Here is a 16,249-nt window from a genome sequence, read left to right on the forward strand (position 1 = left end):
TAGAATCACAGGTATATCTGTGTCTAACCGTGAATCTTTCCCCTGTGGTGGGATGCGTGAAAGACCCACCTTTAGCTATATGGCTACAAAGATGGCAACTGAGGCATGGAAAAGTACCATGCCTGTTTTGCGTGACCTGTGTCCTCGGCTGGTGATGATGGAAGACCTTGTCTCTAACAGTAGGGGCCCTTCTGAAAGACATTAATGGAGGGTACCTAAATTCAGGTATCGTGGGAAACGCATCTTGTAACAGATGCCAATGGTGTCGAATTGCCCGTCCAACCAGTTCGCTACACGTGTTGTATGTAGAGACAAATGGCATACGAAATTGCTTAAGATCACGACGAGTTTTATGATTTCTTGGAATCAGGGTCCTATCAGGATAACCCCTGTCCAAAAACTTTTGTTTCAATATATTCTTCTGAGTTACTGCCTCAGCATCACAAGAGACTATTTTTTCAACACGTTTTAACTGGCCGGTTGGAATGGCATTTTTTATTGGGGGAGGGTGGAAGCTTTGGTAGTGTAGCAATGAATTTCTATCGGTGGGTTTTACATATAAATTGGTAATTAATTTATCCTGTCTCCTAATAATGCGTGTGTCCAGAAAAGTTGCCTCACAGCTGTCTGCATGTACAGTTAGTCTAATCGCTGGACAACAAGAATGTAGGGAGGCAACGAAGTCAACGAGGGTCGAATGTGGCCCCGCCCACAAACAAAAAATGTCGTCAATATATCTCCACCAGCACTTAGCGTGCCGGTGAAAAAGTGGGTGGGTGTATACAAAACTGTCTTCATACTGACCCATAAAAAGTCCCGCATAGGACGGGGCCACATTCGACCCCATCGCAGTACCTCGTCGCTGGACATAAAAGGAATCCTGAAAAGAAAAATAATTACGTCTCAAAATAATATTCAACAACTTCACAATGAACTGTCTCTGAGGTTCAGACATATCTGCATATTGCATCAAATACCATTCTACAGCCTCTACACCCCCATCATGAGGGATGGAGGTGTAGAGGCTCTCGACATCAAGAGTAACGAGGAGAGTCTCATCTCCAGAGATGTCAAGTGATCTCAATTTGGTAAGAAACATGTCAGTATCTCTAATGTAGGATGTAAGAGAGGTAACAATAGGTTGGAGTAGACGATCTACATATTGGGCAAGGGGTACAAATACAGAACCCACGCCGGCCACAATGGGTCTCCCCGGTGGCCGGCGTGGGTCCTTGTGTATTTTAGGAAGGGTGTAAAAATTTTATGACTGATCAATAAAGAGCTAATTTTTACTTTTCTACTTCTGGTGGTGCCAGCCTCCTTTCTACATTTGACTACTGAGGATTCTGAGGATACAGGGATCCAAGGCTTGGGCACACAACAGTTCCTTCCTATGGATGAGTGCTCCTCCAACTTGTTTTTGATTTACCTTTGGAACCAGGCTTTAGATTAAAAACTATTGTGGATCTGTTATTGCATGTAGTTATGAACTATTCTTACACACTTCAAATCTCTATAGTCTTGATTTGTTTCGTGTTAGCAGATTGAGGCCTTTCAGTTTTTCATCTCCTATTTCTTGTAAACTGCAGTCCACCCCTCATGTAAGCACATGGGTTTTGCTGTAATACAGGGGAGTGTCCTGAAGAGGCATGTAGCTCATGTGAAACAACTGTAGACCAGGAGCAATGTCTGTACCTCTGTATCGTGGTTCAATAAACAAGTACTGTTTGGAGAGTGCCAGAGTCCTCTTATCTTTTGTTCAAGAATGCTGGGAATTGTCAGACAGGTGTCTACTAATCCTTTTACTTTGGGTGTCACTGTCATATGTGATGACCTGCTATAAGCTGAATCCAGAGAATAAAGGAAGATAGTTTGCAAAGCACATTAGAATTTGCCTTGTTCAGTTTTTGGGGTTGCAGTTTAAAGAAAACCAGAGCTGAGTAAAAAAAAATTAAAAAAAAAAATCATACCTACCTTGGGTGCCCTCCGCCTCTTGGATCTTTGGTAACGGGTCCAAGTATCTTGGCCAGTCGGGGCTCACTGCGCATGCACCGACTGGCCGAAGATACCGATACCTGGTACACTTTGAAGTGGACCTGAACTCTTGCACAGGGCACAAGGAAACACAGAGCAATGCACCCTGTGTGTTGTTAGAGAGAAGAGCCTGTCTAATTCCCCCGCATTTGTAAATAATCAGAGGAGGTTAACCCTTTCTCTGCTTCCATGAAACCAGGACGTAACTACACTGCAAAATTATTGCAGGAGTTCTGTAAGTTGTAACAAACAAATGTTATTCTTTAAAGGTAGTTATGCTGTTGCATATATTTTAGAGCAGAGAGGAAGTTCGGAGTTCAAGCCTGCTTTAACCACTTCAAGACCACAGTGCTAAACCCCCCTAAAGACCAGGCTAGTTCTTTCAAAATAGGCCACTGCAGCTCTATGGCCAAGCTGCAGGGCCGCACAACACAGCACACTAGTGATTTCCCTCCCCTTCCCCTTTTCTCCCCACCAACAGAGCTCTCTGTTGGTGGGGTCTGCAGTGCTGCTGCAGATCGCAGCGCTGTACTTGTCTAACAGTCTCCTGAGCGGTGATCGCTGCTCGGAGATTGAAGGCAGGGCGGAGCCCCGCCTCCCAAGCAAGAGATGCGCGCGCGCAGCCTGCGTGCGATCTCCTGCAGTAGCTGGCCCCAGGACTTGACGCCAATTGGTGATAGGTGGTCCTGGGGCTGCTGCCGCGCTCACACCCATTGGCGTGGTGTGGTCTTTAGGTAGTGACAGAAAATATAAACCTTGACTTTCATATCTTCTCACCAGGTCTCAGTTATCCTGTCTATAAAGGAGTAATGAAAAAGGGGTACAAGGTTCCAACACCAATTCAGAGAAAGGTAAGCTCATGTCAACAACTACATATCTTTTGTTAGCAAACTGTGCAGATCCTCTGGCTTCCTAGAGATAGGATAACATACATCCTTGTCCCTGGGCCACCCACCTTCAATAGGGAAGAACTGGAATTCACACGGTTTTCATTCCTGAAACCTCCACAGAAAACCGAATGCTGGCAATACACTGGTCGATTCTGGTGCTCGATTCTATGCCTGATCGTTTTGCCCACTCGATTCTCTTATCTTCTGCCCATTTTTCTTATGTTTTTTTAAATTCACTTCAATGGCAAATCGCTCGAACGGTGATCGGACATGTCGGAAATTATCTAACCATCTTATCAGCTCAGAATCGAGCAGTGTATTCCCTCTTCCATGGCCTTACCCTATCATTGGACAGTAGGAGGTAGTGTCTATCACAGCCCCTCCCCAAAATTCTACTTTTATGTTACTATCTTCCATTTTCCTACTCAACCCACTGGAATGTTTCTGCTGCAGCGAAGGTCTTGCAGGTTGTAAGGAGCTGGAAGAGTTGTGCAGTGGAGTAACGCCAGTTTCATCAGAAGAACTGTAAGGCTTAGCTGCTGCTCTGACCAGGCAGCCATCTACCAGATGACTTCAGGACAACAGCTGAATGCCCCATGCATGACCTAACTATAGACTTTCAGGGGGATTTTGTGCACTGACAAAAGTATTTACCCCAAGTGTTGGAACAGGCATGCATCCAGTGTAGTTGCAAATCATTAGGGGACATTTATCAAGAGTGTCTTAGACAAAATATTGGTAGGTTTTTAGAAATTTGTGCAGAACTCTCTTGATATCTTAAGAAATCACTAAATAGTGCAGTTTCCTTCTTAAAGAGGATCTGCAATGTTTAAAAATTCCCCTGGGGGGTACTCTCCTCAGGAAGGGGAAGCCTCTGGATCCTATCAAGGCTTCCACCGTCCTCCGGTGTCCCATGGTCTCCTTGCAGTGGGCATGTAAATATTTACATTCCCGGCTCCAGCGCAGGTGCAGTAGCGGCTCTCTGCTCAGAAATAGGCGGAAATAGCCAATCCCAGTCTAGTCTGCTCTACTGCGCAGGCGCAAGTCTCAGACCCGACTGAGATCCGCTATTTCCGAGCGGAGAGCCGAGCACTCCCGCTGGAACAGGGAAAGGTAGATATTGCACAGCTTGTCAAATTGTCGGCTGTGCATCCAGCACTGCAGCGAGACCACCGTGGGACACAGGAGGACAGGGGAAGCCTCGATAGGATCCAGAGGCTTCCCCCTACGGTGAGTACCCTCGGGGGAACTTTTTTTTTATTATTATTACGGAGTCTCTTTACACTGTTCTTAAATAGGAAGGTTTCTCAGACATTGGAGTAAATTCAAAAAAGTCTCATAAATGATTTATTTTTCTCCTGATTAATAAAAATAACCTTTCAGCACATTTACAAGCACATTAATCACTCAAAGTAAGTTGTTCCTGATTAATGTTATTTCAATATCACTTTTCTTACCTTGATTATGTTACATAGATAAGGTGAAACCGCTTTGTAAATCATGCCCAATGCAGTGTGTGAGGAAAATTGCTGTTGCTGCGGTAACAGATACATCTGCTGTATTGATACAGAAAAGAGAAGTTATAATAGCATAAATATATTTATGGTAGATTATTTTAGGCTAAGTGACAAGATGTAATGTAAATAAATATAAAGGCATTAGAGCTGGAAAAAAAAAGTCAAGTTTAGGAATCAATGCACAGCACTGGAAAGGTTAAGCACAGAACAGCCTCACAGGATTCAGCAGGGGGGAGGAGCACTGCCTAGGCTTCACTGCACAATCTGTAGAAGTGCCATTTAGCAGCAGTTTAGGAATGGATTTGCACTTTTTTTTTTTTTTTTTTTTTTTTTTTTTTTTACAGTAGTGCGGTTCTAGAAATTCATGCTAAATTGCTACTAATAAGTAGGATTTTAAAGAATTTCTTATCACGCAGAACTGCCCCCCTGCTGGATAGAACTGATTCAGAAGAAAAAACTTTCAGTAATGCTTTGATAAATCTGGTCCCCTGACTTCACATGTACAAATATAGAATCAGCGTAACACCCATACATTAGCATTATCATAATTTGACCATCTTTCTTAGCAAAGCATTGCCCCTTTTGCATGTTGTCTTTAATGTCATTTTCCTGAGGTGAAATCTAATGCAGAAATTGTTTTAGGTAATTCCTGTCATTTTGGATGGCAAAGATGTGGTAGCTATGGCAAGGACTGGCAGTGGTAAAACTGCTTGTTTCCTCATCCCAATGTTTGAGAAGCTGAAGGCTCACAGCGCACAAACTGGCGTTCGAGGATTAATTTTATCCCCTACCCGAGAGCTTGCCTTGCAGACTCTGAAGTTCACCAAAGAGGTATTGTATGCTATCACAAGTAGTTCTTTCATACTTTACATGTTATTTTCCTAATGCCTATTCATTACTGCTTTATAACGTTTTCACCACAACTCATAACAAAATCTTCTCTTCTAGCTAGGAAAATTTACTGGCCTGAAGACTGCTCTGATCTTGGGTGGAGACAGGTCAGTTGTGCAGCGGTCTTCTTTACAATCAGTAATGTTTTCATGCCTTTATATTGTTGCAGCTCAAAGTACAGTTAAGGGCCTATTTCCACTAGTTCTGCATCAGTATTTCTGGATGCATATTTCTGGATGTGGCTATTTAGCGCCTGTTTCCATTACACGCTGATTCTGGGTGCTGAAAGAACTGACTCCAATGAATGCCTATGGAACTGTTTCCACCCAGGGCTCGTTTCAACTATAGCGAATCCGCATGCGTTGTCCGCATGCGGATTCGCACAGCCAATACAAGTGGATGGGCCTGTTTCCACTTGTGCGTTGTGCGGAGCGGTTTTGTGTGCGGGGAAAATCTGCACGGCAGACCCCTCAGAATTCGCCTGCGTGTGGAATGCAGGCGAATCGCACACAATGTATTTAATAGGGAAATCGCATGCGTTTTCCCCATGCGTTTTTGCAACGATTTCGCATTCAATTTCGCATAGGTACCCATGTTAATTCACACAGGCAGTGACATGGTTAAAATCGCATACTTACTAACCTATGAGAAATCACCCGCGAAATCACTGCAAAAAACGCATGCGGAGTCGCACCCGCATGCGATTTTGTCTGCGGTGATTCGCCGGCGATTCCGCAACGCAATATGGGAAACGAGCCCCCAATGCGAATTGCAGATTTCTGTATCATGTTTCCCATACAATGAACATGTTAGTGTGTTAGGCATTCATTGGAGTCCGTTTTTCTGCATCCAGAATCCGGCGTGTAGTGGAAACGGGCCCTAAGCTAGTTAATGCATTAGGTAACTTCAGAAGTACATTACTATTGCCATTTACTTGCAGTAACTCCAACATCCTTATCCCTAAATTAACTAGTACATAATGTTCTTTTCGCCATAGGATGGAAGATCAGTTTGCTGCGCTGCATGAAAACCCAGATATGTAAGTAACATTTATTTATAGTACAGGTTTGCTTATACATGCCTAGACAGTACAAGCTAAGTCTGATTTTGTATGGCATCCTCTGCAGAATCATTGCTACGCCTGGTCGTCTGATGCATGTGGCAGTTGAGATGAACCTCAAGTTACGCAGTGTTGAGTATGTGGTCTTTGATGAAGCAGATAGGTGAGTGACACTTTCTGTATTCAGCCATAAATAACCTGTAACACTGCTTTCCACTGACTAATTGTCCCTGTTTTTATTTCTTTGCCAGACTCTTTGAAATGGGCTTTGCTGAGCAGCTGCAAGAGATCATTTCTCGCCTTCCAGAAACACGCCAGACCTTGCTTTTCTCAGCCACGCTCCCTAAAATGCTGCTGGAGTTTGCCCGTGCAGGTAAGAGGAAAAGCTCTAATTGTTTATAGGTGGATATATTTGACATAGAAGAAACCTGTAGGAGACAGACTCCAGGGATATCTACATTTCCTCTGTGAGCTGTATCCTGATACCAGTGCTAGCTTTTTGTCTTGTAGTATTTTTGAACAGAAGGAATAGTGGGAGGTACCATTGCATTGCAAACTGCCTTTTGAAAATGCAACTTAGGCCCAGTGCACACCAAAACCGCTAGCAGATCGTCAAAACGCTAGCGGTTTTGGGAGCAGAGAGCCGATGTTTGCCGGGTGCACACCGAGCGGATTTTGTATGCGATCCGCCGACCGCATCCGCATCAGCATCCGCGTGGCTAATGTATCTCTATGGGCTGGTGCACACCGGCGGTTTGAGGTTTTAAGCAAACCGCAAACGTGCAGCAAGAGGCACGTTTGCGGCTTGCTAAAAACCTCAAACCGCCGGTGTGCACCAGCCCATAGAGATACATTAGCCATGCAGATTTTCAAGCGGATGCGGCTGGTGGATCCGCCCAGTGGGCCTAACTTGGCTTTTGTGCCAGCTTTGTATCTATTACTTTCTGAACCAGTGACCAGAGCCAATCCAATGTTCTGTCTTTTTCGATTGCATTCTAATTCCAAGGGGCATTTAAACTGTTTACACAAAAATTCATCAGAGTACTGGCATTTCTTAAAAGGAAGAAAACATTGCAGCCTTCTAATGCTGGATACACACGTTGAGATTTCCCGTTCGATTCCTGGGATCGAACGGATCGAATCGATTATTTCCAACATGCTCGATTCGGATTTCGATCGTTTCTGCCGTCGATTTGGCATACTTAACATGCAAATCGACGGCAGAAACGATCGAAATCCGAATCGAGCATTTTGGTAATAATCGATTCGATCCCGGGAATCAAACGGGAAATCTCAATGTGTGTATCTAGCATTATAGCTGTCAGTTCAGATTTCCTTTAACCTCCTCAGCGGTATGGACGACTATACACGTCCATCACCGCCGGAGGTCGCCGCTCAGGCCCTGCTGGGCCGATTTGAGCGAAATAAAAAGCGGCACACGCAGCCGGCACTTTGCCAGCCGCGTGTGCTGCCTGATGGCCGCTGCTCTGCGGCGATCCGCCGCGAGCAGCGGCGAAAGAGGGTCCCCCCAGCCGCCCGAGCCCTGCGCAGCCGGAAGAAAAGTTCCGGCCAGCGCTAAGGGCTGGATCGGAGGCGGCAGACGTCAGGACATCGGCTGACGTCCATGACGTCACTCCGCTCGTCGCTATGGCGACGATGTAAGCAAAACAAGGAAGGCTGCTCATTGCGGCCTTCCTTGTTTATTCTGGGCGCCGGAGGCGATCGGAAGAACGCCTTCGGAGCGCCCTCTAGTGGGCTTTCATGCAGCCAACTTTCAGTTGGCTGCATGAAACAGTTTTTTTTTTTTTTAATTAAAAAAAACCCTCCCGCAGCCGCCCTGGCGATCTTAATAGACCGCCAGGGAGGTTAGGTAATAGATGGTATAGATCTTATGAAAAACACACTTTGGTATAGATCGGATTTCAGCTCCTCTCCTCTCCTTTTGACTTTATAATCCACATGCCCTTAGACAATATTCAGATGCTCCGTTCCACCCAAGATTCTTTGCAACTTCTCAGTCACATACAAGTTTGTGTGCTTAGTGTCCTGTTAAGAAATTAATCTAGTGTCTGGAGAAATGTCCCATATTAAATATTCTCCTGGTCTTGGAAAAACCTTTTTATGGTGTTTTGTGTTGGAAAATCTCCAGTCTTAGACCTTCAGTGCTTCTTCATACTAGTAGCAGTGCTGCCCATGATGCTTTGCGATGCACCACATTGGAGTCCTAACAACTCAACTTCCAGCCTAGGCCACAGTCACCGGAAGGACTAAAGGCATGGAGGCCTTTACTGTGTGTACAGGGTTAAAGAGGTACATTATGTGATTAGTAAAAAGAAAACAATCTCCCTATATTTTTCCTATTTCCAGGTCTTACAGAGCCTGTGCTAGTCCGTCTAGATGTGGACTCGAAGCTAAGTGATCAGCTAAAGGTAAGCAATGAAATAAATTGATGATAACCATATTCCTCAGTCTAATGCTTCATACACACTTGAGATAAGTCTTTGGAAAAGGCAAGATCACAGACCAATTTTACCCCCTTCCATGTAGTATGAGAGCCATACTCTACACAGTCTATTCTATGGAGCTGCACTCCCCATCAGATAAAATCTTTGCAGGATGCTGCACACAAAGATGCCTGTACACACTCAAAAGATCATAATCTGCAAAAGATCTGTTCCTGCAAAAGATCCATTCCTGCAAAATGCATTCATAGTCTATGAGATCTGCAGATCATCATACACACTTGGTTTAATAGACAATCATCTGCAGATCAGATTCACCAGGGTGGATTTTCAGATCTGCAGATGATTGCCAGATATGCAGATGAAGTCTGTTAAACAAGGTGTGTGTGATGATCTGCAGATATCATTATTATTATTTTTTATTATTATTTATTTATTTATAAAGCGCCAACATATTCCGTGGCGCTGTACAATGTAAGAAAACAAACAAGGGATACATAATGATACAGACAATGATATACATGAAAATATGAACACTGATACAAGATACAGCACTGCTGATTACAATTTGATTTAACAGGATGACTAAAATGTATAAATGTCTAACAGTGTGCAAGCAATTGAATTAATAACATTCCATGACACAAAAGGGTGAGAGCCCTGCCCTTGCAAGCTTACAATCTAAAGGAATGGGGTGGAAACAAGAGGTGGGGAAGTATACAGTATATGTACAGGCAGTGCGTAATTAGGTTATTTAGTGGGTGCATGGCCTAAGCTAGAGAATATGCTTGTCGGAAAAGGTGGGTTTTGAGGGAGCGTTTAAAGATTTCAAAGGTGGGAGAGTGGCGGATGTGTTGTGGAAGGGCATTCCAGAGGAGGGGTGAGGCACGTGAGAAGTCTTGTACACGTGAATGTGAGGAGGTAATTGTAGAAGAGGATAGAAGAAGCTCGTGTGCAGATCTGAGATTGCGGTTGGGTTGGTATCTGGAGACTAGTGAGGAGATGTACAGGGGAGAGAGATTGTGGAGAGCTTTGTAGGTTATGGTTAAGAGTTTGAACTGAATCCTCTCATTAATTGGTAGCCAGTGAAGAGCTTGACAGAGAGGGTCAGCAGAGGAAGAGCGAGAGGAGAGATGAATGAGTCGAGCAGCAGAGTTCAGTACAGAATTGAGCGGTGTTAGTCGGTTAGTTGGAAGTCCACCAAGCAATATATTGCAATAGTCCAAACGAGATATAATAAGAGCATGTACTAACATTTTGGTTGTGTCATGGGAGAGAAAAGGTCGGATACGTGCTATGTTTTTCAGTTGGAAATGGCAGGGAATAGTCAATATCATAGACTATGAATGCATTTTGCAGGAACAGATCTTTTGCAGATAATGATCTTTTGAGTGTGAACGGGCATTTTTGTGTGCAGCATCCTGCAAAGATTTTATCTGATGGGGAGTTCAGCTCCATAGAATAGACTGTGTAGAGCAGCGTTTCCCAACCGCTGTGCCGCGGCACACTAGTGTGCCGCGGCATGTTGCCTGGTGTGCCGTGCGTTCCTACTGTATGTAGAACGCAGGAGGGGGAAAGCAGCGCTAGAAGGAGGGGCAGTGGAGGCAGCGGTGGGGAGGGGGGAAATATCCCCCCCCTCCCTCACCTGGGACCCCTCCTTCTGCCTCTCTCCCCCTCCATTTATGGGTGGCAAGTGCGGGGTCGGCGGCGGGGAGGCACGCGGAGAATTACTCACCACTTCCGCGTTCCAAGCGCCGGCAGCGTCATGTCGTCAGATCTCCGCCTTCAATGCCGCCCACTGTGCTTCCGCTAATCAGGAAGCACAGTGGGCGGCATTGAAGGCGGAGATCTGACGACATGACGCTGCCGGCGCTTGGAACGCAGAAGTGGTAAGTCTGCGCATGTCTCCCCGCCGCCGAGCCGCCCCGCACTTGCCACCGATAAATGGAGGGGGAGAGAGGCAGAAGGAGGGGTCCCAGGTGAGGGAGGGGGGGATATTTCCCCCCTCCCCACCGCTGCCTCCACTGCCCCTCCTTCTAGCGCTGCTTCCCCCCTCCTGGGCATCTATACTGGGGGCAACTGTACTAGCTATACTGGGGGCAACTAAACTAGTTATACTGGGGGCAACTAAACTAGTTATACTGGGGGCAACTAAACTAGCTATACTGGGGGCAACTAAACTAGCTATACTGGGGGCAACTAAACTAGCTACACTGGGGGCAACTAAACTAGCTACACTGGGGGCAACTAAACTAGCTACACTGGGGGCAACTAAACTAGCTACACTGGGGGCAATTAAACTAGCTATACTGGGGGCAATTAAACTAGCTATACTGGGGGCAATTAAACTAGCTATACTGGGGGCAATTAAACTAGCTATACTGGGGGCAATTAAACTAGCTATACTGGGGGCAACTAAACTAGCTATACTGGGGGCAACTAAACTAGCTACACTGGGGGCAACTAAACTAGCTACACTGGGGGCAACTATACTAGCTATACTGGGGCACTACCTACCTATACTGGGCACTATGCTAGCTATGCTGGGCACTATACTAGCTATACTGGGCACCATACTAGCTATCTGGGCACTATACTAGCTATCTGGGCACTATAGTAGCTATACCGGGCACTACCTACCTATACTGGGGCACTACCTATCCATACTGGGACTATACTAGCTATACTGGGGTAACTATACTAACCATACTGGGGCAACTAAACTCCCTATACTGGGGCAACTATGCTAGCTATGCAGCCGCACCCCAGCCCCCCCCCCATAGCCTGCTACACACGGCACTGTCCACTAGGTCGCGCAAACACCCGCGCGCCCCCCGCCGTTCCCCGGAGAAAAATATGGTCAGAAAGTGTTCCCCGGGCCGGAAAAGGTTGGGAACCACTGGTGTAGAGTATGGCTCTCATAATATATGGAATGGGGTTAGATTGGTCTGTGATCTTGCCTTTTCCAAAGACTGTTATCTCAAGTGTGTATGAAGCATAAGTTGGTGCTAATTCTCCATTTTTGTCTCCATTGCAGCTAGCTTTTTTTCATGTGAGGGCAGAAGATAAACCTGCGGTGCTTCTTCATATCCTGCGCTGTGTTGTGAAGCCTCAGGAACAAACTGTGGTCTTTGTGGCTACCAAACACCATGCTGAGTATCTGAAAGAGGTGAGAGACAAAGTATATGCAAACCTTGCTTTAACAATGCTTGTAAATATTAAAGGGAACCTTAAAGGACTTATGAGGCCAAAAGCACTAAAAAAGTAAAGTACCTGCATGATGTTTAAATGCATGGAGGACGCCACCCGCGCCCTCCGTGCAGTTCCGCCAGGTCCCCTTAGTGAAATCTCCCCCCGTGCCGCTCGCGACCCCACGGGTCGGGCTTACCTGCCACTCCTAATATGGCCTCCGGAGCTGGCTGTGGCTGCGCAGTCCGCATTGCCGCGAGTGCGGCTGCGCAGCTCTAGGGCCAACCCCCCCAAACCACACACTGTAGCGTGGATGAGGGGGAGGAGGCCCTAGAGCCCCTAGAGCTGTGCAGCCTCACTCGCAGCAATGCGGACTGCACAGCCAGCTCCGGCGGCCATATTAGGAGTGGCAGGAGAGCCCGACCCGGCCTGTGGGGTCGCGAGCAGCACGGGGGACAATTTCACTAAGGGGACCCGGCGGAACTGCACGGAGGGCGCGGGTGGTGGCCTCCGTGCATTTAAACATCATGCAGGTACTTTACTTTTTTTAGTGCTTTTGGCCTCGTAAGTCTTTTAACTGTGAGAGGGATATGGATGTTTCCTTTTAAACAATACTAGTTGCTTGGCAGCCCTGCTGATCTTTCACTCCAGTAGTGGCTGAATCACAGACCTGCAACAAGCATGCAGCTAATCCAGTCTGACTTCAGTCAGAGCACCTGAACAAAGCATCCTTCTCAGTTTAGATTCCCATTTTAAAGAGACTCTGAAGCGAGATTAAAATCTCTTTTTACCTTATATTCTACATGGGCATGTTTGCCCCTGCTAAAACGCCGCCATCCCCCTGCAGAATGAGGGGTCTTTACCCCCCCCCCCCTGCAAAATCCACGACTTTCTTGGTCGTGGATTTTGCTGCTCATGGAGGCAGAGCTATGAGCCACAGCTCTGCCTCCATGCGCGTCTATCAGCCTGCGGATCTCCGCCTCTCCCCCGCCCCTCTCAGTGAAGGAAGACAGAGGGGCGGGAGAGGTGGCGATCAGCGCTGAGAGGCAGAGCTACAGCCATTAGCTCTGCCTCTACAGGAAGAGCTCCCTGGGCACCACGGAGGGGATTTGGGGGTAAAGACCCCTTGTTCTGCCGCAGGATAGCGGCGGTTTAGCAGGGGCAAACATGCCCATGTTGAATATAAGGTAAAAAGCGAGTATCTTTAAGTGTGGGTTATTTGTCATTTTTGTAAAGTGCATGTATTCTTACATTGTCTAAGGCTAGTATAGATGCTAGATTTTTCCTAAACTGGTTGTTCATAAAAATATGTCAGTGCATATGTTCTCTGATGTCACTGTGATAGATTACTAAACCATGAACAGGTGCTATTAAGTGTTAACCACTTATCTGTTGCATGTCTGCTACTGATTGTTATACTTTTCTCTTTATAGAACAGAATAGGTTGCTTGGCTCTCAACCCATCTATTCAGCAGCAGTTGTTCCTAAAACTTTGTGATCATTCCTGATGATAGAGATTGAGAACTCCTATGCTGCTTATTCTAAGGCAGTGAATCTTTGTAATAATACTGACTGCCTTATAAATGTAATTTTGCTTGTTAGACAATGGCAACTTCAATCAAACAAGTGTTTATCTTGGCAAGAGTTGTTTTTGTTGCACACTATGACCTTCTGTGGAATTGTACAGAGTAATCTATGAACATGGGAGGGAACATCAATGTATACATAGTACAAATAAATTCCACATACAGTTTTGGCATAATGTGAACAGGGAACAATAGGGGCAAGGTTTGGCCGTTATCTTAAAATATAGATGTTTCTATTGAATAATGAATGGAGTAAGGCAGCATGTTTGGATGTACAAGGTAATAAGCGTTTAGCAAGCTATATATTATCTGCTGCAGTAGGCAAGTCTGGACTGAATAATGGAGACTGGTATAACTGACTCTATGAAGCTGTGAATACGGGTATACTCGTGTAAAAAAAAAAATATAATAATAATAATAAAAAAAAATAATAATCAGTTGATTTGAGATAAGAGTTGCAAAGAGGGTGGACATTTAAATAAGTCAGCTAACCTCTTGCCTGTCTTGTGAGAATGATATTTTTTATGTTGGTTATGAAATGTCAGTTTTATCAAGTGGGGGAGAACAGTTGGCTTCTGTTTTTATTTTTTGTTTAATTTTGTGTTTTTTCTATAGCTAGGAAACCTTTGCATACATTTTTTAGCTTGTTATAGTTTCTGTAGTTTGCGATGGACACCTGCAACAAGCATGAGGTCTGGATTGAGTGAGAATACCTGACCTGTATACTTAATAGAAAAAGTATAGCAACCTCCACATTGCTCTCACTGCCAGTTTAAGGCTAAGTTCACAGTGGGAGCTGCGCAATGTAAAACCAGAAAGGCAATGGAGGGTAAAAGTCGCATTGAATGTTTTTCAGGTGTTGTGAAGCATACAGTCGGAGTATGCTTCTCTGCCACTGTTAATGTGTCTGTTATGTTGTAACGTACCGCATCCTCTGCATTGGGATAACAGAATGTAGTGGATCTCATTGCAACGGATGCAATCTGAACATCACAAAGACTTACAGTTGCAGTGCGATATGATTATTATTATTACCAATACTGCACATTATATTGCCTCCGTTTCACACCCCACTGTAATGCCCTACTGTGATCATTGCCAGAGTTACAAAATGACTTGAGTAGCAAAAGTGTTTTGCCGGTTTTGGAATAAAAATCACGTTCTTCTTTTAAATAGTTCTTTCATTTAGTACTAATGAAAATCATATCTACTTGCTGGCTCCGTAATTATATTGTAGCTTGAAGACTTGTGTACACTGTCTTCAGATGTGAAGGTTGGGTGCTGAAAATCATGTTGACTCTAGAACTGCTGAAAAACTTGGTTACCCTGCCTGCAACTCCCTGACCCCAGAATAGGGGCATTCAGCTACAGTCCATCTGTCAGAACCGTAATTGGCTCTTTCAGAGCAGAATGTTTCCTGGTAATTATATAAAATATTTCAGTGGGCGTAGCATGAGTTCTTCCTAGAGTTGAGAATGGCTATTTCAATGATCTGAATGTTTTTTTTTTTTTCCTTTTACATATTTAGTAGAATATCTTCTTAACACTGCCCTCTGCATTACTGTATGAGTCCTGTCACTGTTTCCTTCCCTTCCTCTAGATGCTGGACATGCAGAGGATCCCATGTTCTCACATATATAGTGCTCTTGATCAGACTGCCAGAAAGATCAATCTTGGCTTGTTTCTGCATGGAAAAGTCCGGGCTTTGTTGGTCACAGATGTTGCAGCTCGTGGTATTGACATACCTATGCTAGACAATGTCATTAATTACAACTTCCCTCCCAAAGCCAAGCTGTTTCTGCATCGTGTGGGTAAGGGTGACATAAATTCTGGTCCTAAAAGCAATGATAATTTAAAGCATGCTTAATCTTTGCCGCATTCATGTATCTTTTCTGTCAGGTCGTGTGGCAAGAGCAGGCAGGAGTGGCACTGCGTATTCTTTGGTAGCTCCTGATGAAACTCCATATGTGTATGACCTTCATCTATTTGTCGGGAGGCCACTAAAACTGGCAGGCGATCCACAGCCTGATATAGGTATTTACTAAAGTCCCTTTTTGCTTATCTGAATAGGTGAGTAGAATCATTTGGAACCACTAACATATCTCCTGTCTACAGATCAGGACACTGATGGCATCTTGGGCAAAGTCCCTCAAAGTTTGATAGATGATGAAGATGCTTTACTCATCACAGATCGTGAGAGGTCCCTAGACCTGCAAAACCTACAACGTGTGTCTGAGAATGCCTACAAACACTACTGCAAATCAAGGCCAGCCCCATCTCCAGAGTCCATAAAACGTGTCAAAGATGCCACTTACAACAATCTGGGTGTACACCCCTTGTTTTGTGAGTCTATTATAATCTTGTGTTTCTACGATCTACTTTATCTGTATCGTTTTCTTTTTGCACAGTCCTTGTGTGTGCATGCTTGTGAGCATGTATATCACATTACCCTATTAATAAAAATGTGTCATCCTCAGGGATTCGTCTTGGTGGAGAAGAAATGCAGAGACTGAAGTTTGTGGAAAGCATTAAATCTTATAAATCCAAAGCGGTTAGTGAACATTTTTCTTTAAACCGATGACCTTTTCACTAAGCTGTTTAAATGTATTCTTATTTACTT

At 44.9% G+C, this 16,249-nt stretch overlaps 1 protein-coding gene across 1 annotated transcript in view; it reads left to right on the forward strand.

Moving 5' to 3' along the window:
• The window catches only part of DDX54 (DEAD-box helicase 54), a 68,904-nt gene that overhangs the window by 33,166 nt on the left and 19,489 nt on the right, over positions 1 to 16,249 (forward strand). The window contains exons 3-14 of the mRNA XM_068239889.1: positions 2,815 to 2,885; positions 5,084 to 5,272; positions 5,390 to 5,439; positions 6,330 to 6,371; positions 6,460 to 6,555; positions 6,644 to 6,765; positions 8,760 to 8,821; positions 11,892 to 12,023; positions 15,230 to 15,440; positions 15,529 to 15,663; positions 15,745 to 15,972; positions 16,107 to 16,180. Of these exons, the coding sequence (XP_068095990.1) occupies positions 2,815 to 2,885; positions 5,084 to 5,272; positions 5,390 to 5,439; positions 6,330 to 6,371; positions 6,460 to 6,555; positions 6,644 to 6,765; positions 8,760 to 8,821; positions 11,892 to 12,023; positions 15,230 to 15,440; positions 15,529 to 15,663; positions 15,745 to 15,972; positions 16,107 to 16,180 (1,412 nt within the window). The remainder of the gene's footprint in view (positions 1 to 2,814; positions 2,886 to 5,083; positions 5,273 to 5,389; positions 5,440 to 6,329; positions 6,372 to 6,459; positions 6,556 to 6,643; positions 6,766 to 8,759; positions 8,822 to 11,891; positions 12,024 to 15,229; positions 15,441 to 15,528; positions 15,664 to 15,744; positions 15,973 to 16,106; positions 16,181 to 16,249) is intronic.

Source organism: Hyperolius riggenbachi, chromosome 1 (assembly GCF_040937935.1).
Source record: "Hyperolius riggenbachi isolate aHypRig1 chromosome 1, aHypRig1.pri, whole genome shotgun sequence".
NCBI lineage: Eukaryota > Metazoa > Chordata > Amphibia > Anura > Hyperoliidae > Hyperolius > Hyperolius riggenbachi.